Source organism: Thamnophis sirtalis, unplaced genomic scaffold, assembly GCF_051295495.1.
Source record: "Thamnophis sirtalis isolate CommonGarterSnake01/CBP01778 unplaced genomic scaffold, rThaSir2_p1.2 scaffold_4, whole genome shotgun sequence".
In the NCBI taxonomy this organism is placed as follows: Eukaryota; Metazoa; Chordata; class Lepidosauria; order Squamata; family Natricidae; genus Thamnophis; species Thamnophis sirtalis.
Genome location: NW_028261384.1, coordinates 134,900,670 through 134,925,407, shown reverse-complemented (window position 1 = coordinate 134,925,407; position 24,738 = coordinate 134,900,670). Strand labels below are relative to the sequence as shown.

The 24,738-nt window shown below is 39.2% G+C and overlaps 1 protein-coding gene across 1 annotated transcript; it reads right to left on the bottom strand.

Annotated features, from left to right (window-relative positions):
- Window positions 1–5,937: 5,937 nt before the first annotated feature.
- Window positions 5,938–24,625, bottom strand: LOC148046747 (vomeronasal type-2 receptor 26-like). The gene is made up of 7 exons (XM_087714923.1): window positions 24,531–24,625; window positions 13,814–13,978; window positions 10,840–11,137; window positions 9,695–10,558; window positions 8,188–8,415; window positions 7,384–7,510; window positions 5,938–6,960 (listed from the first exon to the last, which is right to left on the bottom strand). Exons 1-7 carry the CDS (start codon window positions 24,623–24,625, stop codon window positions 6,059–6,061), a joined length of 2,679 nt encoding a protein of 892 aa, XP_087571049.1. The 3' UTR covers window positions 5,938–6,058.
- Window positions 24,626–24,738: the final 113 nt, after the last annotated feature.

Sequence of the window (24,738 nt, the reverse complement as noted above, 5' to 3'; positions counted from 1 at the left end):
TGGATGGAATTGAGTGAGGTGAGGTCACCAATGATAGGCAAGAAGTTCAGATTCCTTCTTCCAACACAGTTGAAGTTGATAGGACTCCTTTGACTCAGAAACAGAAAATCTAAAACAAACTTACTGGCCTTTATGGGATTGAAACTAGTTTGAGCAATCAGAGGTGTTAGTGTGAGGTTGGGGAAGAGCTTGGCATTCTTGTTGATCTCATCAATGGCAAAATACATAGTAAGAGGATGCTGGACATATTTTGGTAATATGCTGCAATGAAAGCGCAGAAGTGGAGAAAAGCAAATTTTTAAAAAGAACTAAATCTACTTCCAAACTACATATTGATTTATTTTTATTTAGTTAGTTTGTCAAACATGTTCGAGACTACAGGTATACGTATAAACATGGACATGAACACAGGAAATGGATACAAATAGATGGGAAGAGTAAGACAGAGATGGTAGGCACTCTCATGCTCTTATGCAAGCCCCTTTACAGACCTCTTAGGAATGGGGTGAGGTCAATGGTAGACAGTTTATGTGTTAAAGTTATGGGGTTGGAGGATATAACAACAGAGTCAGGTAGTACATTCCAGGAATTGATCACTCTGTTGCTGAAGTCATATTTTCTGTAATCGAGTTTGGAGCAGTTTACCTTGAGTTTGTATATATTGTTTGCCCATGTAATATTGAGGATAATTTCAGCAATTGATTCAGCAGAGATTAATTTTGAATTTCAATGAAGGAGACTTTTGGCTTTGCACATTATTCTGACCATCTCCACAGTCACTGATTAGCAAGATCAGTCCTATACCTCTAGTTAGTGGTGGGATTCAAGTAATTTAACAATTGGTTCCCTGTGCTAATGATTTCTTCCAACAACCAGTTTGTGTGAGCTTAAATGGACTCCAGAGGATGGTAGAGGACAGAAAGGCCTGGAGAAACATTGTCCATGGGGTTGTGATGGGTCGGACCTGACTTCACAACTAAAAACAAAATGTTAATCTTGGGCAGTAAATTATACGATCAGGTCCATAAATTAAACTTTTAGTTCATAGTTTGGTGATTTGTTGGAGCTTCCTTCTTTCAATAGGAAAGGTATATTGAAGAGTTTATAAAATTATCAACTATCTAGATCTTTCTAGAACTGTTGTATAAAGTAAGTTTACATGCAACTACTACACACTTCAATCAATACAGAACAATGTTTAAGATAGAAATAGATCTTTACATTGTTCTTTTAAATTGTATCATCTTTTCTTCAGCCCATGGCATCAGCTAATAAAAACCTTGTGATGGTGATGATGATGTGCATTGCAATTTCTTAGAAAGAAGCCTCTTGGTTTTGTATTCCTTTGAGAAAGTGCTACCAATACTTTACTAGAAAGGATTGTAGTTGCCTGCATTTTAATTTGTGAATTCTGATCATAGTCAAAAAGGTGATATGAAAGAACCCAGTATTTGCTGAATGGAAAAAGGTTAGGAGGACATGATCCCATTCCCCACAAACTTTGTGGTAGTTCCATTTTTGAAATGGAGATTATTATTCTTGATATTATTATTATTTGGATTGTTATTGCTGTGACTGCATGATAGTATATCTCTAATTTATTATATCATAAATATAATAAGCATATTATATATTTCTAGTAGCCAATATCATTTGATCAGTTTACAAGTAGATTTTTAAAAATCTATGAAAGATAAAAACAATATGATAGCATTATTCTTTTCCCTTTGTTTTCAATAAAAAAACTAAGCAGAAAATAAAAAGACAAGAGTATTTGCTCTGGGAGCATTTTCCCCCCCAAAAATCCACATTTACCTTACAATGCACTTTTAGATTTCTAGATCTAGAAGAGGGTTTGTTGTAACATGTGAAGGTCCCACATGAATGTTTTCCTAACGGCCATCTCTCAATGGAAGCCCTGATCAACATAGCTAACATCTTTAAATATGACAGCCAAACTAGCAGTGCCATAATTGAACTAGTATAATATACCTTTTCTCTACATTCTATCCCCTTTGTCTGAATTTATATTGCATTTTACTCAAGGAAGAACGAGGCACTTACGATCCATATTCAGAAATTACTGGCACTTTTTTGAAACTCTGGGCACGTTCATCAGGGTTGACATAGGAAAAAAATCCCACAAGTAATGTTTCATCTCCAGAGGTGGAAAGTTTCCTGTGAACATTATTGGATTGGAGGCAGATTGATTTCAAATTCTGATTGACACTGCCAGGTAGAAAGAAGAACAGAATAAGGTTAAATGCCAGAAGACTTGAGCCATCCTTCCATCCTTTTGAAAACATGGTCAACAAATATAGCAGACAAGTTTGGAAAAAAAATTGCCTTGGTTAGACCTAATGGGGAACATCCACTGAAAAGGAGGAAGATATATAAATTTAAAAAGTAAAGATAAAATAGAGTGGTTTCCTTGATTGGCACAAGATCAATTTCGAGGGATCTTTCAAAGTGCAGCAGGATTTTCTGGTTTTTTTCTCCTTGCCATCCTTGTTCAGGTGTGATGATGTCAAGGAACTGAACTGAAATACAGACATTTGCAAATTATCACCTTATACTGTATTCCCTGGGAATTTCAGCAAATAGTGTTTGTGTTATTGTAAGAGTTACACTTTGTTTCCATAAGCAAGTGCTATTTTCTTTCTCTTGCCTTGCAATCTTCTTTGTTCTTACCTTGACCTTATATCCAGAAAGTTTTCAAAAACTTTGGCTTTTGAGAATTGCATTAGCTACCTTGATCTACATCAACCTCCACATGGATGTCAACTTCTTAAATCACACTAAGCTTAATTACAAGGAGCTGACAGAAAGATATGATCTTGAAAGTGGGATTAATTTAATATATAGAGGAAAGCTGTAATAGTCCATTGTCTTCGCTAAAATGGAAAAACCAAAAGAAATCAATACTCCACTTATGACCGTATCTGAGCCCCAAATTTCTGAGACTTTTTTTCAGTGAGGTTTGCCCCATTTTGTGACCATTATTGCCTTAGTTGTTAAGTGAATCACTGCAGTTTTTAAGTAAATAACCCAGTTGTTAAGTAAAACTAGCCTGTTCATGGACTTCTTGTTAGTGTCAGGCCAGGAAGCCATCACTTGCATTGGGCCTTCAGGCCTGCCACATTTAGTGCTGTGGGAAATTGGGAGGAGGGATTACATGGAGTATGGGAGATATATAGTCTAAATAACATTCCTTTCTCAGAGAGTCAAGGACATCTTGGCCTGTACCTGGAGGGGTGTGACTGGGAGGCATCCCCAGTTGGGACGGTGCCTGAGTGGGCCATGTGATGGACATGTGGGTGCTGTGCAGGGACTTGAACTTTCTTTTGGGTGAAAGAAACCTGGAAACTTTCAGATTTGGGTTTTCCCAGATGTGCCAATATGACATCTCTAATAAAATGGAACTTTCAAGACTTGGAGTCTTCTTTCATTGGGGGTCTTACTTGCAACCCTAATCTTCCGTTGTCAGAATATCGCAAATGGTGATCCCATGACCTTAGGACACTGCAACCGCCTTAAGTATGAACCAATTGCCAAGCATCTGAATTTTGATCACATGATCATGGGGATGTTGCAAAGGCCGGTCATAAATCAGTTATTTCTGTTCCGTTGTATGTTTGAATAGTCACTAAACAAACTATTGTAAGTCAAAGACTACCTGTATTTTTTTTCTATCTCTTGAAATAATCCATCCAAGCATCTATCAGTCTGATATTCCTATACAAGAAATCTCCCAAATTTCACCAAAATCATATTTCACTACCAATAAAGGAGAATATGTGAAGCTCAGGGTTGAATCATTTCAAATATTCTCCTTTTTGGCTCCTCATATTTCAGGGAAAACAAGAAGAACGAGAAACCCACACGATAAGCCCCTTTAGCTTCAAATTTATAATCTGAGTAGAGTGATTTTTAAAGGTCTCAGATACTGTATAAATGCCAGAGAAGGAAGAATGGATGGAAGCGGATCAAAGAGAGATTCAACCTGGAAATAAGGAGAAATTTTCTGACAGTGAGAACAATTTACCCATGGAACACAAGTTGCTTTCGGGGGTTGTGGGACCTTCATCACTGGAAGTTTTCAAGACGAGATTGGACTGCCATTTGTCAGAAATGGTGTACAGTCTCCTCTTTGGGTGAGGGGTTGGATTAGATGACCTAGAAGGTCCCTTCAAATTCTGTTCATTTGTATCTGTAAATGTTATCTTGAAAGTTGCTGTAGGCTCTTCTTCATGATTGGAGTTGGGAATGCTTAGAAATCCTAAATTAGGTTTGCAATAAAAAAAGTTGTAAGAGGTTCATTTTGCCCTTTTGTGAGTGTTTTGCCATTAAAAAAATTTATTGGATTTTAAACAAGAGGGTTGAAAACTAACACCAAATAATATTAAAAAAATAATTGCAAAAAAGAAATAAGGTCAAATATTTTACAAGCATTTTGAAGATGACTCATACTAAATTTATCTGACAACATTAAGGGTATTTTTTCCTTCAGATGTATGGAAATTCTAATTCCAAAGATTTACTAAAGCTTTTGTCTGCATAAATGTCATTTTAAAAGCATTCATATGTTGGAGATGAGCTTTTACAATACCAGAAAATAACTATTAAAGGTATTTCACTGTCCCTTTAGTGTTTGTTCCTTCATTGATTTTGTGCTATGGGCTAATGCTAATCATTTTGTGGAGCTCTCCCCTCACAATCAGGAGGTGGTGAGTTTTATCCTAGGTAGAGGCAGATGTAGGGTCTCCTGCTTGGGCAGGGGGTTGCAAGGTCTCTTCCAATTCTGTTTATCTCTGGGTGTGTGCGTGATGTAATGCACAAACAAATTCAGTGTAGAGTGTGGTGGATTTCCATGTTTCTCAGTCTTCTCCCAACTCATCTCACAGACATATTTTTTCCTGTAAAACACATGAATGCTAAATTACACGAAGGAGTATTATATGAAGGAGTATAAATATGTTTGAAGTTTTATATAAAAGTAATGCACAGGGGATCATAAAGTAGCCAGGGCAAAACACAGACTCCTTTCTAACCAATCTCTGCTGGGGGAAAAACAAAGCAGAAAAGTCAGCTTGGAGTGTATTTGGATATCAAGAGAGGAGAAGATGCATCAAGCTAAATTGCTAGAAAATTTCCACAATTTTTTCCTGTTCAGATTATTATTCCCATGTTGTAGGAGTGTCTGCGCCTATGGGTGCTTTGTTTGGTTTTCTCCCATTGTTTACTAAGATTTGTCCACTAGTAAAAGCAGTCTCAGGAACAGAAAGTGGCCCTTATGTAAAGCTCTGGAAGGATGCAGGGAAAAATACCATTTGGAATTGTAATGGTACAAAATAGATAAATTTATTTTGAAAGATACTGTGGAGCTGCTGAATGTCAATCTTCTGCTCATTGAAAAACTCTCATATTTGTGAGTAAATTCATTGCATTTTCAATACTATTCTTAAGCAAATCTCAGCAGCTTTCATCTCATGTATAACATACTGTATAAAGTAACAAGCTAATTAATATATATTAACATAGGAACCTAATATATATTTTTCAATAGGTGTCCCACCTCCAGATGACAAAAATCACCATGTTTCAACAACAGAAGAGCCAGGTGGGACTTCTCAAATTGATAAAATCAGGGGTAGAAAATGGGGCCAATATTAAAATTTTCAATAAAACTACTTGACATCTTGGAAACCAAAGAGGTTCCCACATGTTAACAAAACCATGCATTTCCCAAAATACCCTTATTCTCTCCATAGTATTAAAAAAAATTAATGAAATTTGGTACTATTTATTTATTTATTTTTATTTGTTTGTTTGTTTGTTTTGAAACTTTCATATAGCTAACCATCTTCTAACCATTTAGCTATTTGACAGCTCAGATAAACCCTTAGGGATTGATTATATACAGTATTTTACAGAAATGAAGAAAATAAAATAAATAGCATTGAATTGAATGATTAAGGTTGTGAGTTTGAATATTTGGACTGTTCACATGGATGATTTTGGTCACCAGATAAAGGCTGAATTATAGTATTATTGATTATTAATCTGTTCTCCTGGTTAGATGCTGCTTTGTGTTCAGATGTGGGTTCAGGAGAATGATATAGCACTTGGGGAAAAAGATGCAGCCCAGGAGGCCTGCAGTAGAGCCCAAGATGGAGAAGACCTCCACAGCCACCATGTATTTCCCCTTGGTGCTCATATAGGCTGGGATGAAGGACACCCAAATGCTACAAAACACAAGCATGCTGAAGGTGATCAGCTTGGCTTCATTAAAAGTATCAGGCAGTTTTCTGGCAAAGAAAGCCACAGTGAAACTGCTGGTGGCCAGGAGCCACAAGTAGCCCAGGATAATGTAAAACATGCCATCTGAGCCTTCATTACATTGAACAATGATCTCTTGAGCCTGTGAATGCATGTCCCATTCAGGGAAGGGAGGAGATATGATCAACCATACCATACAGATAACAGCTTGAATACAGGAGCAGAAGACAATGATGGATCCCGCCAGTCTGTTTCCTAGCCATTTCCTCATCTGGTTTCCTGGCTTAGTGGCCAGGAAGGCCAAAACAACCGTGATGGTCTTGGCCAAGACACAAGATACTGAGAGAGAGAAAATGGTACCAAACATTGTTTGCCTGAGAAAGCAAGTCACATTCCCAGGCTGACCTATGAAGATCAGAGAACACAGAAAACACAGCAGGAGAGAGGAAACGAGTACACATGTGATGTTCCTGTTGTTGGCTTTGACAATGGGGGTGTCCCAATGTAGAATGAAGGTCACTGCCACCAAAATAAGAATTGCTGAAAAGAAAAGAGTCAGAGAACTCAAAACGATTCCCAAGGGTTCCCCATAGGATAAATAGCTGAAACGTTTGGGAAGGCACTGGACTTTTTCTGCATTCGAATACTGATCTTCTGGGCATCTCTCACATTGGTCTGCATCTGAAATACATGAAGAAGACCTTGTCATTCCCAACTATATGGGACAATATATATATAGCTATCTGAAAGAGATCATGGCTGGGGTTGCCAGTCACAGTCCCCATGACACCTACAGTCCCCTACACAATAATCCTTTCTTAATAAGTGTATGGATTCTGGCTTGTTATTTCTGCATATGTATTTGTTTGAACTGCAGCATTAGTGGTAGAGTGCTTCGGAGTGAATTGCAACGCTCATCCAAGAAAAGAGATCAAAATAGAATGGATTCATACAAGTATTTAAATTAGACCCACCTTTGAAAAACAAAATCTACTGCAGTTCACTCCAATCCCATTCTACTAAATAGCATACCAGAGATGAAAAGAACAAGGGAAAGTTGAATTTGTAAACTCTCAACTCTCAGCTATCTCTTCCTTTACTTACCCGTTTTAATTGAAATTCTTCCTTCAGGACATTGTCTACAATTGTAGCAACAAATATGTTTCCCCTCCTGAACAACCTTGCTGTACCCCTGACGGCAGCTCTCTACACATCTGGCACGGGGACGTACCTTAAAAAAAACACCAAGAAACTTTAGGAATGGGATTCATCACGATGTTGTACAAGTTCTCCATTTTATTAAAACAACTTGGTACTTTCAGGGAGATGCATAATCTTCTGACGTCAACATGGCCCAAGATGCATTTGGAGAGTGTCCATATTTACATCAAATCATCCGCTTCCTAGGATGAGTTCTGAGTTTTCTGCAAACACATCAGAAATGGCATTCGGCCGGTTCTAAACGATTCTGGTGAATCAGTACCAGAAATTTTGAGGAGTTAGGAGAACTGGCAAATACCACCTCTAGCTGCCCCTGCCCCTGAATTATTTGCTGCCTCCCAAGACCCAGCTTCCTTCAGTTGCTTTGGAGAACAGGTTGACCCTCTCTTCTTTCTCATGGCTCATTAGATGTTGGAACGCTGCTACAACATCTTCCTTCTTTTTACTAAGACATATCTGTTCCTGCAACCATTCTTTATATATTTAATCCTTCAGCCCCCTAATCATGTTTGTTGCTCTTCTTGGTATGTAGAGGTCTTCATAAAGATCATCTCAAATATCCAGCAGAACCACAAGATTCCTGAGTACTATCACTGTTCTTCATTTATGGACTTTTAGATCATTGGAGAAGAATATCTTCACCTCCGAATAATAGTCTACCAGGTTAAAGTTTACCAAATATCCCACCTGCTGAAACTTGTGATTCCACACAATGGCATTTTCATTAATAGTGAATTTCTTCCCATCAAGAGATTTGGAGACCATCTTTCCAATCTGGATTCTCTGGAAGGATTGATTGTGGAAGGAGACAAAGTTGAAGATGTCATATCCTGGGTCAAACTCCCCTTTCTCATCAAAAAAGATTTCTTCTCCCACACTGTTATTAAAACGGATGTTTCTCAGAGTGTAGTGAAGCTGGATTTGAGAGAGAGAAGTTATCCTAATCTTCCCCAAAGATTGGCTTTATTCAGAATCCTAACTGGTTTTCTCTAGTGAATCTTATCAGAATTGTAACTGAATTGCTTTCTGGTTTAATTCAGAAATCTCTTCAACCCATGGACCAGAACCCATTTTAAATTTCAGTAATATCAGATCCAACAATTTCCTAATATGTATTGATTCAAATGGAATATAGTAGATAAAATTAAGATTCATGGCATCAGATTCTCACACAGCTTATTTTTCAATTCTTGCATAAATGTATCATTAGAGGAAAGAGACAATTCTACATAAATAAGGTGAGATATCCATTACATGTGATGGGAAGAAAAGGGAAGGACTGGGAATGCATCACTCTCCACCTCTTACTCTTGACTCACAGCTTTGTTTAAGTTTCTTTCACATGAATCAATAAATTCCTTAATGTAATATTACTTAGAGTCTTGTAGAAATTTAACTTAGTCTTTCCAATCCTCCTGTCCCATATGTCTGTACTGCCATATAAATATAATACATCTAAAGTGTTACAGTGAAAATGGATACATCAATTGGAATTGGAAATTTTATTAATTAAGATAAAAACACAATCCAGTTATTATGATCTTCTAGTGATTTTAGGTCCATAGATGTGCACAAATGGATCATTTTACTCAACAAATCAATCAGCAGGTTTATTTCAGCCCTCCTGTTCTAGTTTTAGGATTTGTGATGAAAACCAGTTATATTTTAGGTCATGTTTATGTAGAAATATTAAAACGTCACAAACTTTTCAGGATTACCATATATGTAAAAAAAATTTCACAATATTTACACAGTACATCAACAGTTCCATAGCACAATAGTTAGTATAGCAAGAACAGAAGTATTGTTTACTACAGAGAGATTAGGAGAGATACTATAATGAAGAATATGGAGACAACCTAGAAACGTTTTAATTTTGTGCATTAATTTTTTGGGTGATGTTGGGTGTGAGACTTTGCACAAAAGTTGCTAAAATTAATAGATTTTCACACCCTGAAACAGCATTAAGTAGTAGATCTCCAAACATAGTTCCTTTTGGGGATGGTTTGACTTTGGAGATGATTTTTAGGTATAATTGAGCTGCATCAGTTATTGCAGATTTACTAATATTTGCTAATAGATATTGGTTGCTACAGAGAAACAAATCCAGATTGTCTATCTATTGGTGCCTTCCCATCCTACTCCATCCCTTCCAGGGCTTCTATAAATGTATCTGAGAAGAGCAATGACATACCTCCCATGGCTGCAAAGGCTGAAGATTTGATCCATCCTGATTCCTCACAGGAGCTGGCTTTGCTCTTTTTGCTCTTTTTGAATACATTGCTTGCAACGCATGTGCTGCAAGATAAACCCCATTGTAGACATTGTAGCTTTCTCCAGACATGGTCATTTCAAACACAGAGCCAGAGACGGTCTTGAGTTTTTTCCTCCCAGTGCAGCGTTTAACACCTTTCTGATATGGAGGCAGTGAACAATCAAACACCAATTCCCAGAACCAATTAATGTAACGAAAGGGATGTTTATCAGGTTTTATTTTCTCAAGAAACTCCTGAAATCCTGGGACAATCCTAGTATGGAGGGAGAAGTATAAGGAACCATTGAAAGTTTGAACTTGGAATTTCCCTCGTGCTGATGAAATCACGGTGAAATCCCATTGATAGGTCATGATCCATACTCTGTGATCTATTGGATTCTGACGATTAATTTCAGTAGAATAAAGCCCCCATTGTAGAGTCTCCATAGATTGGGCAGTCCCGGAGGCAAGGAATATACTGATATTCTTCCCTAAGATAGTGTATATTATGTTTGTTATGCGATCAAAAATAACATACTTATTTATGACTGCATCCATTATAATTGGAATCAACCCTGTCCAAGCAATGCAAATATCACTCTGGAAGAGTTTTGGTTGGAGATTTTGAAGAAAGGTTTCCCCGCTTTCGTCCTCTGAGACCAAGAGGCCAATCCAGTTCCATCCAAAATGGTTCAGTAAATGGACAATCCCCTCGTATTGCAAATTTTCATTGGGAACCATGCTGAAGAAGGAAGGGAACTGCCTTTTGTCACTCAGGACTGGATCAAAGGAACCATAATTGATCTGTTGGAAAGAAGGAGGCATAGAAAATTAAATTCAGAGTCCTTTTGTGATCATGAAGAGCATAGACTTTTTCCATTCTCCATAGAATATTGGATTTCACTGTGACATCATGACTTTATTGCGAAAGTTTTACATTAAGAAAGAGATCATAAGATTTATTATAGTAGACTCAGAACTGATAATTGATAGCCTGGCTAAAAATGAAAGAAGCTAGGGTTAATAAAAAGAAAAGAAACAAAGAAGAAACAAGAAACAAACTGATCTGTGGAAAATGGTCATACCTGTGGAAACTTGTAGATGTTCAACATGTGGGCCATCTGGATGGAATTGAGCGAGGGGAGGTCACCAATGATAGGCAAGAAGTTCAGATTCCTTCTTCCAACACAATTGAAGTTGATAGGACTCCCTCGATTCAGAAACAGAAAATCTAAAACATCCTCACTGGCCTTCATGGCATTGAAACTAGTCTCATAAATCTTCGGTGTTAGTGTGATGTTGGGGAAGAGCTTGGCATTCTTGTTGATCTCATCAATGGCAAAATACATAGTAAGAGGATGCTGGGCATATTTTGGTATTAGGCTGAAATAAAAGTGGAGAAGTGGAGAAAATCAAATCCTAAAAAAGAACTCAATCTGGTTCTCAACTACATAGGTAACTTTAGCAATTTATTCAATAGAGATTAATTTTGAATTTCATTGAATGAGACTTTTGGCTTTGCACATTATTCTGACCGTCTCCACAGTCACTGATTAGCAAGACCTGTTCTATACCTCTAGGCAGTGGTGGGATTCAAGTAATTTAACAACTGGTTCTCTCCCCTATGGATTTTTTCCAACCACCAGTTTGCCAAACTGCTCAAAACATTAACCCCCGGTTCTCCCGAACTGGTGTGAACTGCCTGAATCCCACCACTGCCTCTAGGCAAGGATTTGGGAGAGGTTGATTGGAAGACATTTCCTCAACAGGGAAAGTGATGGTTCCTCTTTAGAAGAGAACATAGAATAGCGACAATGTTTCCAAACTGTTCACAGAATTGTTGGAAATGTAGTCAAGCCCACAGAACATTATATCATATGTGGTGGATGTGTATAGTAGCAAGAAAATATTGGACAAGAATAAAAAACTGGCTTGAAGAGATAACTACATTAGCAATAGAGCTAAAAGCAGAATTATTTTTCTTAGGGATGATTACTGGGAACTATGAGAAAAAAATTCAATACTTAATATTATATGCAATAAATGCAGCAAGAATCATATACACACAAAATTGGAAGAACAAAACTATACCAACAGAGGAAATTTGATTTAAAAAGTATTAGAGTGTGCTGAAATGGACAGAATTACAAAATAAATAAAAGATAAAGGATAATCTGATTATCACTTAGTATGGAATTTATGGTACAAATGGCTAGAGGAAAGATGCAAAGAATAAAAAAGCATTTAGGGAAGAAAGATTAAGAAATCAGAGAAAAATCATGAAACCATATAAATAAATAAGAGGGGAAAAAGTAAGATTTACTGTATATAAAATAGTACAGAATAATATCTATAAGAGGAATATATGTACACAGATAGATATAAGATGCATTGCATAGAAATTAGCACATTGAAAGAATAATAAGCATAGAAGAAATATAATTATGAATTAACATATTAGTAAATGGAAATGTATTCTCTCTCTCTCTCTCTCTCTCTCTCTCTGTGTGTGTGTGTGTGTGTGTGTGTGTATACATGTACAGACAAAAATATTATAATGGAGCTTACGATGTGGAAATGTTGGGAAAAAACTGTTTAATAAAAATATTTTGGAAAGTAGTAAAAAGTTTACTTTAAAAAAAAGAGAGAAAAAAAGAACAAAACATAGAATAAATTCTAGTTGAGCTGCCCTCTTGCTTCCTCCTTTACCGTTTGAATGACAAACTTGTCAGCTGGGTCAACCCATCCGATTCCCCTCTTTAATGTCTGGGTAAATAAACCCACCTGTTACTCCTGTGATGTATTTTGACATACATTGGTTAAGTTTGTAGCAAAACGTTCATCTATTTCGTATGCTTGGTTTGGTGCCCTAGAGTATATTCTTATGGTAATGTCTTTTTTTATGTTCAACCGTAAGCATTCTAGCAGGTTTTCATCCTTAGTGTTGTGTCCCCTAAATGCAAGCTGGGTGGATGTGACTTTGTAGACGACCCACACACTATCAAGGACCTTGGAGCACTCATCTCAAACAGTCTAAGTGCCAGAGCTCACTGTAACCACATTGCTAAAAGGGCATTAATCTTGCATAGCTTTTTCTCTGATAATATTGAACTGCCAACTAGGACATAAAAAACTTTCGCTAGACCAATTCTTGAATGCAGCTCATCTGTCTGGAAATTGGACTGCATATCAGACATAAATAGAATCAAACAAGTTCAGAGATATTTCCCAAGAAATGTCCTCCACTCCTCTGCTCTCAACAGAATAACTTATGCCTTGAAATTTTGGGCTTAGACAATTTAGAACTTTGCCATCTTCGACCCAACCTAAGCGCAGTACATAAATATCTGCTACAATGTCCTAGCTGTCAATGAATACTTCAGCTTCAAACACAACAACACACGAGCTCACAATAGATCCAAACGTATGGCAAACCACTCCACACTGGATTGCAGAAAACACGACTTCAGCAGCAGAATGGTCAATGCCTGGAATGCACTACCCAACACTGTGGTTTCTTCCCCAAACACCCAAACCTTTAACCTTAGACAGTCTACGGTCATACTCACCCCATTCCAAAGAGGACTTTAAGGGACGTGCATAGTCGCACCAGCGTACCTGCCGTCACTGTCCTAATATTACCTGGTATTCGTATTGATTTCATGTATTGAAAATCATGTTTATACTTATATCTGTTATCTAATCCACGCTTAATGAAATAAATAAATAAAATAAACTTGGTGGTATTTCCATTTTTGAAAGGGAGAGAGAAATACTCTTGCAGCATTTTTTTTCAAAAATCAAAGTTCTCTTAAAATGCTTCTTTAGATCTCTAGATTTCTAACAGGGTCCTTTATAACATGTGAAGGTCCAAAATGCATGTTTTCTTAAGGGTAATCTCTCAATGGAAGCCCTGATTAACATGGCTAGTATCTCTAAATATGACAGCCAAACTAGCAGTGCCATAATTGAACTAGTATAATCTACCTTTTCTTTACATTCTATCCCCTTTGTCTGAATTTATATTGCATTTTACTCAAGGAAGAACGAGGCACTTACGATCCATATTCAGAAATTACTGGCACTTTTTTGAAACTCTGGGCACGTTCATCAGGGTTGACATAGGAAAAAAATCCCACAAGTAATGTTTCATCTCCAGAGGTGGAAAGTTTCCTGTGAACATTATTGGATTGGAGGCAGATTGATTTCAAATTCTGATTGACACTGCCAGGTAGAAAGAAGAACAGAATAAGGTTAAATGCCAGAAGACTTGAGCCATCCTTCCATCCTTTTGAAAACATGGTCAACAAATATAGCAGTCGTTTGGGAAAAAAATTGCCTTGGTTAGACCTAATGGGGAACATCCACTGAAAAGGAGGAAGATACATAAATTAAAAAGTAAAGATAAAATAGAGTGGTTTCCTTGATTTCAGTGGCACAAGATCAATTTCGAGGGATCTTTCAAAGTGCAGCAGGATTTTCTGGTTTTTTTCTCCTTGCCATCCTTGTTCAGGTGTGATGATGTCAAGGAACTGAACTGAAATACAGACATTTGCAAATTATAACCTTATACTGTATTCCCTGGGGATTTCAGCAAATAGTGTTTGTGTTATTGTAAGAGTTACACTTTGTTTCCATAAGCAAGTGCTATTTTCTTTCTCTTGCCTTGCAATCTTCTTTGTTCTTACCTTGACCTTATATCCAGAAAGTTTTCAAAAACTTTGGCTGCCTTGATCTACATCAACCTCCACATGGATGCCAACTTCTTAGATCACACTAAGCTTAATTACAAGGGGCTGACAGAAAGATATGATCTTGAAAGTGGGATTAATTTAATATATAGAGGAAAGCTGTAATAGTCCATTGTCTTCGCTAAAATGGAAAAAACAAAATAAATCAATCCTCCACTTATGACCGTACTTGAGCCCAAAATTTCTGATGCACTTTTTTCATTGAGGTTTGCCCGTTTTGTGACCATTATTGCCTTAGATGTTAAGTGAATCACTGAAGTTTTTAAGTGAATAACCCAGTTGTTAAGTAAAACTGGCCTGTTCGTGGGCTTCTTGTTAGTGTCAGGCCTGGGAGCCATCACTTGCATTGGGCCTTCAGGCCTGCCACATTTAATGCTGTGGGAAATTGGGGGGAGGGATTACATGGGGTATGGGTGAGATATAGTCATAATAACATTCCTTTCTCAGAGCGTCAAGGACATCTTTGCCTGCACCTGGAGGGGTTTGACTGGGAAGTATCTCCAGTTGGGACAGTGCCTGATTGGACCATGTGATGGACATGTGAGTGCTGGGCAGGGAATTGAATTTTCTTTTGGGTGGAGGAAGCTTGGAAACTTTCAGATTCGGGTTTTCCCAGATGTGCCAATATGACATCTCTAATAAAATGGAACTTTCAAGACTCAGAGTCTTCTTTCCTTGGGGGTCTTACTTGCAACCCTAATTGTCAGTTGTCAAAATGTCGTAAAAGGTGATCACATGACCTTAGGACACTGCAACCGCCATAAATATGAACCAATTGCTAAGCATCTGAATTTTGATCACATGATCATGGGGATTTTGCAAAGGCCGTAACCTTTAAAAATGGTGATAAATCAGTTTTTTTCAGTTCCGTTGTATCTTTGAATAGTCACTAAACAAACTGTTGTAAATCATGGACTACCTGTATTTTTTTTCTATCTCTTGAAATAATCCATGCAAGCATCTATCAATTTCTTATTCCTATACAACAGCGTTGCGGCAGCCCTCCCCTCGCTCCTCGAGTCGGTAGCCGAGTTGGCAGTTGAGTTTCCCAGGCTTATGGTTCTGGGGGATTTCAACTTGCCTTCTCTCGGCGCTCACTCTGATGGAGCGCAGGAGTTCATGGCTTCCATGCTCGACCTCGTATTTCTCTCGGAGCAGTGGAGTTGTGACCTTGGTCTGAAGGGTAGTGAGATCTTACCCCTGTCATGGTCGGACCACTACCTACTGAGGCTTGACTTTCGGAGACCAAACCCCCACTGTAGGGAGGAGGAACCGATTAGGTGGTTTCACCCCAGGCGACTTATGGACCCGTCGGGTTTTCAGACAGGGCTTGGGGTTATTCCTGATACTCTCGCCCGCAGTCCGGCGGAGACTCTGGTGCTGCTTGGAATTCAGCAGCGACAGAGGCTCTTAACCGGATTGCGCCTTTACGGCCAATCCGAGGCAGTGGATCCAGGAGGGCCCCTTGGTTTACTGAGGAACTCCAGGAGATGAAGCGCCGAAAGAGACGCCTAGAGCATCGATGGAGATCCAGTAAATCCGAGTCAGACCGAGCACTTTTAACATCCAGCATCAGAGTTTACATCCAGGCAATTAGGACGACAAAAAGAACATACATTGCCTCTCTGATTGCTTCCGCTGAGTCGCGCCCAGCTGCCTTGTTCAGGATAACCCGTTCCCTCCTAAATAGGAGGGATACGAGCGATCCTTTGCAAGGCAGAGCTGAGGACTACGTCCAATTCCTCACGGATAAAGTTGCTCGGCTTCGGGCGGACCTGGACTCCAATTCTGCAGAACCAGCTGAGGCACCAAGGGATAATCTGGTAGGACATCACTGGATTGATTTTCAAGCTGTTACCCCTGAGGACGTGGACAAGGCCATGAGAGCTGTAAGTGCCTCCACATGTGTACTGGACCCGTGCCCCTCCTGGCTGGTTGTTAACAGCAGGGAGGTGACACGGGGCTGGATCCAGGCAGTTGTTGCCGCCTCCCTTCGGGAGGGGGTCTTTCCCCCCGCATTAAAGGCGGTGGTGGTGAGACCCCTCCTGAAGAAACCATGTTTGGATCCAGCCGTCCTAAACAACTATCGTCCAGTCTCCAACCTCCCCTTTGTGGGGAAGGTTGTTGAGAAGGTGGTAGCCTTTCAGCTCCAGCGGGCCTTGGAGGAAACCAATTATCTAGATCCCTTCCAGTCTGGTTTCAGGCCTGGCTACAACACGGAAACCGCTTTGGTCGCATTGATCGATGATCTTTGGAGAGCCAGGGATGGAGGTCATGCCTCCATCCTGGTACTCCTTGACCTCTCTGTGGCTTTCGATACCATCGACCATGGTATCCTTCTGCGACGACTGCGGGAGGTGGGGGTGGGAGGCACTGTCTTACGGTGGTTCTCCTCTTACCTCTCGGACAGGTCACAGTCGGTGTTGGTCGGAGGGCAGAGATCGACCCCTAAGCCCCTAATGTATGGGGTGCCACAGGGTTCGGTCCTGTCCCCCCTCCTCTTTAATATCTACATGAAACCGCTGGGTGAGACCATTCGACGGCACGGGATAAAATACCACCAGTATGCGGACGATACACAGTTGTATCTGTCCGCCCCGTGCCAACTCAATGAAGCGATTGATGTGATGTGCCAGGGCCTCGAGGCTGTTAGGGACCGGATGGGGGTTAACAAGCTTGTACTCAATCCAGATAAGACCGTGTGGCTGCTGTGCTTTCCTCCTACTAATTGGCCAGGTGTTCCACCTCTCAGGCTAGGGGGTCAAACGGTACGCCCCTCAGACAGGGTTTGCAATTTGGGAGTCCTCCTGGACCCACAGCTGACTTTTGAACATCATTTGTCAGCTGTGACCAGGGGGGCATTCGCCCAGGTTCGCCTGGTGCACCAGTTGCGTCCCTACCTGAACCGGGAGGCTCTCACAACAGTCACTCGTGCCCTTGTGACCTCCAGACTGGATTACTGCAACGTGCTCTACATGGGGCAGCCCTTGAAGAGTATTGGGCGACTTCAGCTTGTCCAGAATGCAGCCGTGCGAGCGATCACCTATCCTCCGCGAGCTGCACTGGCTGCCTGTTGATCTCCGTGTACGCTTCAAGGTGCTAGTTGTCACCTACAAAGCCCTTCATGGTATTGGACCTGGGTACTTGAGAGACCGCCTACTGCCAATTACCTCCACAGACTAGGCCTCCTCCGAATTCCATCAGCCGGCCAGTGTCGACTGGCGACTACCCTGAGGAGAGCCTTCTCTGTGGCTGCTCTGACCCTCTGGAACGAACTCCCCGTGGAGATTCGTACCCTCACCACCCTCCAGGCCTTCTGCATAGCCCTTAAAACCTGGCTGTTCCGACAGGCCTGGGGCTAAAGACTCGCTGCCTCACTCGAATGGTATGATTGTTGTGCTTTTAACTATGTATGGTTTTTTATGTTTTTGTTATTCTGTTTGTATTTCCCCTCCCTTTTGAGTTGTGAGCCGCCCTGAGTCCCTTCAGGGAAAAGGGCGGCATACAAATAAAATTAAAACCTAAAACCTAAAACCTAAAACCTAAACCTATACAAGATATCTGCCAAATTTCATCAAAATCATATTTCACTACCAATAAAAGAGAATATGTGTAGCTTGGGGTTGAATCATTTCAAATATTCTCCATATTTCGGTGAAACCAAGAAGAACGAGAAACCCACACGATAAGCAGCTTTAGCTTCAAATTTATAATCTGGGTGGAGTGATTTTTAAAGATCTCAGATACTACATAAAGGCCAGACAAGGAAGAATGGATGGAAGCGGATCAAAGAGAGATTCAACCTTGAAATAAGGAGAAATTTTCTGACAGTGAGAACAATTCACCCATGGAACACAAGTTGCCTTCGGGTGTTGTGGGACCTTCATCACTGGAAGTTTTCAAGATGAGATTGGACTGCCATCTGTCAGAAATGGTGTAGGGCTTCGTGCTTGGGTGAGGGGTTGGATTAGATGACCTACAAGGTACCTTCAAATTCTGTTCATCTGTATCTGTAAATGTTATCTTGAAAGTTGTTGTAGGCTCTTCTTTGTGATTGGAGTTGGGAATGCTTAGAAATCCTAAATTAGGTTTGCAATAAAAAAAATTGTAAGAGGTTTTGTGAGTGTTTTGCCATTAAAAAAAATTATTGGGATTTTAAACAAGAAAGTTGAAAACTAACACCAAATAATATTAAAAAAAATAATTGTAAAAAAGAAATAAGATCAAACATTTTACAAGCATTTTGAAGATGACTCATACTAATTTTATCTGACAACGTTAAGGGTATTTTTTCCTTCAGTTGTATGGAAATTCTAATTCCAAAGATTTACTAAAGCTTTTGTCTGAATAAATGTCATTTTAAAAGCAAACATATATTGTAGATGAGTTTTTACAATACCAGAAAATAACTATTAAAGGTATTTTACTATCCCTTTAGTATTTGAACTGTCAAGATTTTGTTCCTTCCTTGAATTTGTGCTATGGGCTAATGCTAATCATTTTGTGGAGCTCTCGCATCACAATCAGGAGGTGGTGAGTTTGTTCCTAGGTAGAGGCAGATCTAGGGTCTCCTGCTTGGGCAGGGGGTTGCAAGGTGTCTTCCAATTCTGTTAATCTCTGGGTGTGTGTGTGATGTAATGCACAAACAAATTATGTGTAGAGTGTGCTTGATCACCTCTGTCCTATTTCTCAGATTTCCATGTTTCTCAGTCTTCACCCAACTCATCTCACAGACATTTTTTTTCCCTGTAAAACACGTGAATGCTAAATTACATGAAGGAGTCTTATATGAAGGAGTATTAAGTATGTTTGAAGTTTTATATAAAAGTAATACACATGGGGTCATAAAATAGCCAGGGCAAAACACAGACTCATTTCCAGCCAATCTTGGCTAGAAAAAAACAAAGCAGAAAAGTCAGCTTGGAGTGTATTTGTATATCAAGAGACGAGAAGATGTATCAAGCTAAATTGCTAGAAAATTTCCAATTATTTTTCCTGTTCAGATTATGATTCCCTTGTTGTAGGAGAGTCTGTGCCTATGAGTGCTTTGTTGGTTTTCTCACGTTGTTTACTAAGATTTGTCCACTAGTAAAAGCAGTCTCAGGAACAGAAAGTGGCCCTTATGTAAAGCAGGGAAAAACAAAATTTGGGATTGTAATGGTACGAAATAGATAAATTTACTTTGAAAGATACTGTGGATCTGCTGAATGTTAATCTTCTGCTCATTGAAAAACTCTCATGTTTGCAAGTTAATTCATTGCATTTTCAGTACTATTCTTAAGCAAATCTCAACAGCTTTGATCTCATATATAACAGATAAGGTAACAAGCTAATTAATATATATTAACATAGGACCCTAATATATATTGTTCAATAGTTATCCCACCTCCAGATGACCAACCTCCCCCATTTCAACAACAGGAGAGCCAGGTGGGACTTCTCAAATTGATAAAATCAACAATGGAAAATGGGGCCAATCAATAAAATTTTCAATAAAGCTACTTGACATCCTGGAAACCAAAGTTTCCCACATGTTAACAAAAACCATGCATTTCCCAAATCACTCTTATTCTCTCTCTAGTATTAAAAAAATTGAATGCAATTTTGGTACTATTTATTTATTTTTATTTGTTTCTTTGTTTAGTTTGAAACTTTTATATAGCTAACCATCTTCTTTTTTTTTTTTCATTCAAATGTTTTATTTTCATTTTTTCATTTTCATTTCATATAGTCACATATATACTGTGCATGATTGGGGCCATATAACATTGGGCAATAAACACAGCCATCCTTGTACTCCCCAAAATGCAAAATCAATATACCACTTCAACCCTCCATACACCCTTTCTTTCTCCCCCCTCCAACTTTCCTTTCTCCCCTCCAACATTCCTCTCTCCTACTTCCCCTCCCCCTCTATCACTCCTTTCTCCCCTCCCTTCCATCTCACCCTCCTTCCGATCCTCTCTCCCACCCTCTCTACCCCTCCCTCTTCTTTCCCTCTGCTCCTCCCTTCGGTGTATTTCTACTATCTATCGATATATTCAGCTTCTTATTTTTATACTAAAATTTAAAAAAGCAACAGTATACAAGTGCAATCATGTTACTTTAAAATCTGGCACATACTATATTTCCCCCTCCCCCCCCATGACCCCACCTCCCTTCCCCCCTCCTGACTTCCCAGAGCCCGTACACGGTATAGCTTTTTATCAAACACAGTCTAAGATGTATTAAAACCAAGAAAGTTAGGGAAAAAAATAATAAAGAAAAAAAAAGGGGGAAAGAGAAAAGAAAGAGAAGAAAAAAAAGTCAGTAAAATCTCTGCGTTGAACTCAGCTTCTTACCATTACACAAACTTTAAGCAGTTTACATTGTTCCTAATCTTAATTGTTTGATTACCTACAGGATTTCCCCAGAAGTTATTTGTTAATTCAGCTTTTGCCTGTACTCTTCTCTAGCTAGGGGCCTTATCTCTTTATCTAAGTATCTGTCTGTTTCTAAACCCTTAGTTTTGTCCCCTTTATGCCTCCTTCCTCTATAACACAATTTGGATACATTTCAAATTTTTCTTTTGGTATCCTCTTCCAACTCTTTTCATTTTTGCCCTTGTTTATGTCTATATATATTTTTTTGTATTCATCAGTACTCCTCTCATATATGCTTTACTTACATCTCCTACAAATTCCCTGAATATACCCTTATTCATATTCAGAACAAAGTATTCAGATAGCAATTTTTTACAATCATTAATATACTTTTCATATAAAAATAAACTCCCATTCGACTTCCAAGACCTTCTTGCATGCACTACCCTTCCCAATTCCATCCAGACTGGGTTATGATCCAAGAGAACCCTCGCCGCAATCTTTGTCTTCTTCACCCTAGAAGATAAATCATTAGTGATTTGTATAAAATTCAAAGTTGTCCATCAAGTCTTTTTCCCTTCTAGAATTAGGTCTAATGCGATATATCTTCCAAAGGGATCTGCTTCAGTTCATTCAGCCTTAATGTCTTTTCTTAAGTATACAACTATACCATTTTTCTTTTGCGTAGCAGAGGTCACAAAATATTGACCAAGTTCGAGGTTGAACAGATATTTTGGATCAGTTAATTTAATATGATTTTCTTACAGACAAGTTATATCGTTCTTGAACTGTTTGAGATAGTAAAATATTTTCTTTCTCTTCTGTAAAGAGTTCAGACATAACTCCTTGATCAATGGCCGATGATTATTGAGGTTGTTGCAATCTGCCTTGTTTTCCCATTCGTCTGGTAGTCGTACGGCTAGGTCCTTGTTCTCTGGTACCTTGCCCTTCCGGAAGGAGGAAATGGTGCTTTCTGTCTGGTAGTTGTGTGATTTGCTGTTTATCTTGTCCTTCTCGTAGTCTTTCTCCAGATCCAGATGATTCGGGGTGTCCCACCTTCAGGGTCTTGTGATAGAAATCTCGGGCTTCCCATACAGAGTTGAGACGATATTTTTGCTTATCAAATGTAATTATAATACCAAATGGCACATCCCATCTATACTGTATCTGACGGTTTCTGAGTTCTTCCACTAGAAAAGCATAATCTCTCCTGGCTCTTAGCATTTGGGGTGGTATTTCTTTCAAGACAATCAAGTCCTGTCCACCAATTTGTAGCCTGGTATTATAAGACTCTTGTAGTATCATGTTTCTAGACTCTCTTGTAGTAAAATATATAATTACATCTCGAGGAAGTTGTCTCTGTTTTGCCGCCCAAGAGTTAATGCGATAATTTTTTTCGATCTGCCAGTCAAAGTTGATCCCCGGTCTTCCCACCAGACGATTAAAGGCCTCTGAGAAAATCTGCTTCAAGTTCTCCTGTTCGTTTTCACGCAGCCCCCTGACTCTTAATGCAAGCTCCATCTGTTTGTAGTGTATCATAACAATTTGTTTTTCTGCATTTTCAACTGTTTGTTGCATCACTTCAATTTTGGATGTCAAGTTAGTGTTGGCTTCATCAAGAACCTCTAGCTTATCTTCCATTCCAGCAACATATTCTGTCAATACAGTTACAAGTCCCACCATATTGTCCTTTATTTTGGCAATCCTAGTATCAAGCTTATCACATAAGTCTGCATTAAGTTTCTTTATCTCCTCTCTAAATTCTCTAAGAGTCTCAAAAAAAAAAATCTTTCGTTAGCAAATCTCCAGTAGGGGGCATAGAGGGTGAAAGCTGCAACTTTGTGCCAAGTGCGTGAGGTGTATTCCTAAAAGGACGTCTCCCCGACTTTGATTTTGATGCCATTATTTCTTTTCTTCAAACAATTATTCAACAATTATTCAAACTCTGCTGGCCCATTGTGTAGCTTGCGAGAGAAGAAAGTATTAAGTCCCCCCTTTATTTGTTCTTAGAGGTTTTTCAAAAGGTTTCAGAAAAGAGCATTGTAACAAAGCGAGTTTCAAAAGATTAGCATTGTAATGAAACAGTTCATATTCATCTCTGTTTAGAATGTCTCTATATTAACAAGGAGGCTTTTACAGCTTTTAAAAGTTGAAAAGAAAAAAAAATCTTGGTAGGTCTTCAGAGAAACAAAACTAATTAGTCAGAGAATGCTATCTGGCTGTTCCTTTGATCTTTTTCTCTGTCGGACAGTTAAGAATGTGGCATCCGCCATTTTAGGAGCTTATTTTTTTAGAAACCCGATGCACGAAGAAAGCTCTTTCTTTTAAAAAAATAAATAAAAAAAGGGGACAGATAAAGTTCTCGGGTACGGACTCTGCTTGTATTAATCTCAAATAGATATATCAAAAATTGTCCTAAGCGGGGGTTCCTTACTTTGTGCCGTAGTGGTTATGGCAGAAGTTCCTGGCTCGGAGGTGTGATTCAGCCTTCGGTAGGCCCCCCCTTCCGTTCGCAGCAAAAAAAAAGCTGCAAACTTCAAAGAAAAGCTCTTGCCAGCTGGATCTCTCTCTCATCTTCTTTGCCTGAAGAATGAGTTTATCTACCAGGTATTTAGGCAGATAACGCAGCCAGGAACCTGGGGGCAGCTCATTAAGCTACCGCCATCAGCAAGGTCCCGCCCCGGAAGCCCCATCTTCTAACCATTTAGCTGTTTGACAGCTCAGATAAACCTTTAGGGATTGATTATATATTTTACAGACATGAATAAAATAAAATAAATAGCATTGAATTGAATGATTAAGGTTGCAAGTTTGAATATTTGGACTGTTCACATGGATGATTTTGGTCACCAGATAAAGGCTGAATTATAGCATTATTGATTATTAATCTGTTTTTGTTAGATGCTGTTTTCTGTTGAGATGTGGGTTCAGGAGAATGATGAAGCACTTCAGAAGGAAGATGCAGCCCCTGAGGCCTGCAGTAGAGCCCAAGATGGAGAAGACCTCCACAGCCACCATGTATTTCCCCTTGGTGCTCAGATAGGCTGGGATGAAGGACACCCAAATGTTACAAAACACAAGGATGCTGAAGGTGATCAGCTTGGCTTCGTTAAAAGTATCAGGCAGTTTTCTGGCAAAGAAAGCCACAATGAAACTGATGGTGGCCAGGAGCTTCAAGTAGCTCAGGACAATGTAAAACATGGTATCTGAGCCTTCATTACATTGAACAATTATCTCTTGAACCTGTGAATGCATGTCCCACTTAGGGAAGGGAGGAGATACGATCAACCATACCGTATAGGTAACAGCTTGAATACAGGAGCAGAAGACAATGATGGATCCCGCCAGTCTGTTTCCTAGCCATTTCCTCCTCTGGTTACCTGGCTTAGTGGAAAACATGGAATGTACTGTATATATATCCTCTCAATTTTAAAACATAGTCAGAAAAAGTCAAAAGGTATTCAAACAATTCTTCTTATCAATTGTTCTCTGTTATTTAAACCAGGCCTAAATACAATAATATAACACTTGGGGAAGAAGATACATTCTAGAAGCACTGCACTAGAGCACAAAATAGAAAAGATCTCCACAGCCACCATGGCTTTTCCTCTGGTGCTCAGGTAGGTTGGCACAAAGGAGACCCACACACTGCAGAAAACCAACATGCTGAAGGTGATGAACTTGGCTTCATTAAAGGTGTCGGGCAGTTTACGAGCCTGGAAAGCCACAATGAAGCTGGCAAATGAAAGGAGAGCCATATAGCTCAGGAGACAATAAAACATAACAACTGACCCCTCATTACATTGGAGAACCATTTTTTCAGTGATTGAGTGCATATCTAATTCTGGGAATGGGGGAGAGGTGGATAACC

Coding starts and splice junctions, on each gene's coding strand:
- LOC148046747 (XM_087714923.1), bottom strand. CDS start 24,625: ATGGCTCTCCTTTCATTTGCCAGCTTCATTGTGGCTTTCCAGGCTCGT. Junction 13,979..24,530: donor AAGTTCATCACCTTCAGCAT/GTTGGTTTTCTG, acceptor TCTACCTGGCAG/TGTCAATCAGAATTTGAAAT. Junction 11,138..13,813: donor GTAATTTCTGAATATGGATC/GTAAGTGCCTCG, acceptor CTTTTATTTCAG/CCTAATACCAAAATATGCCC.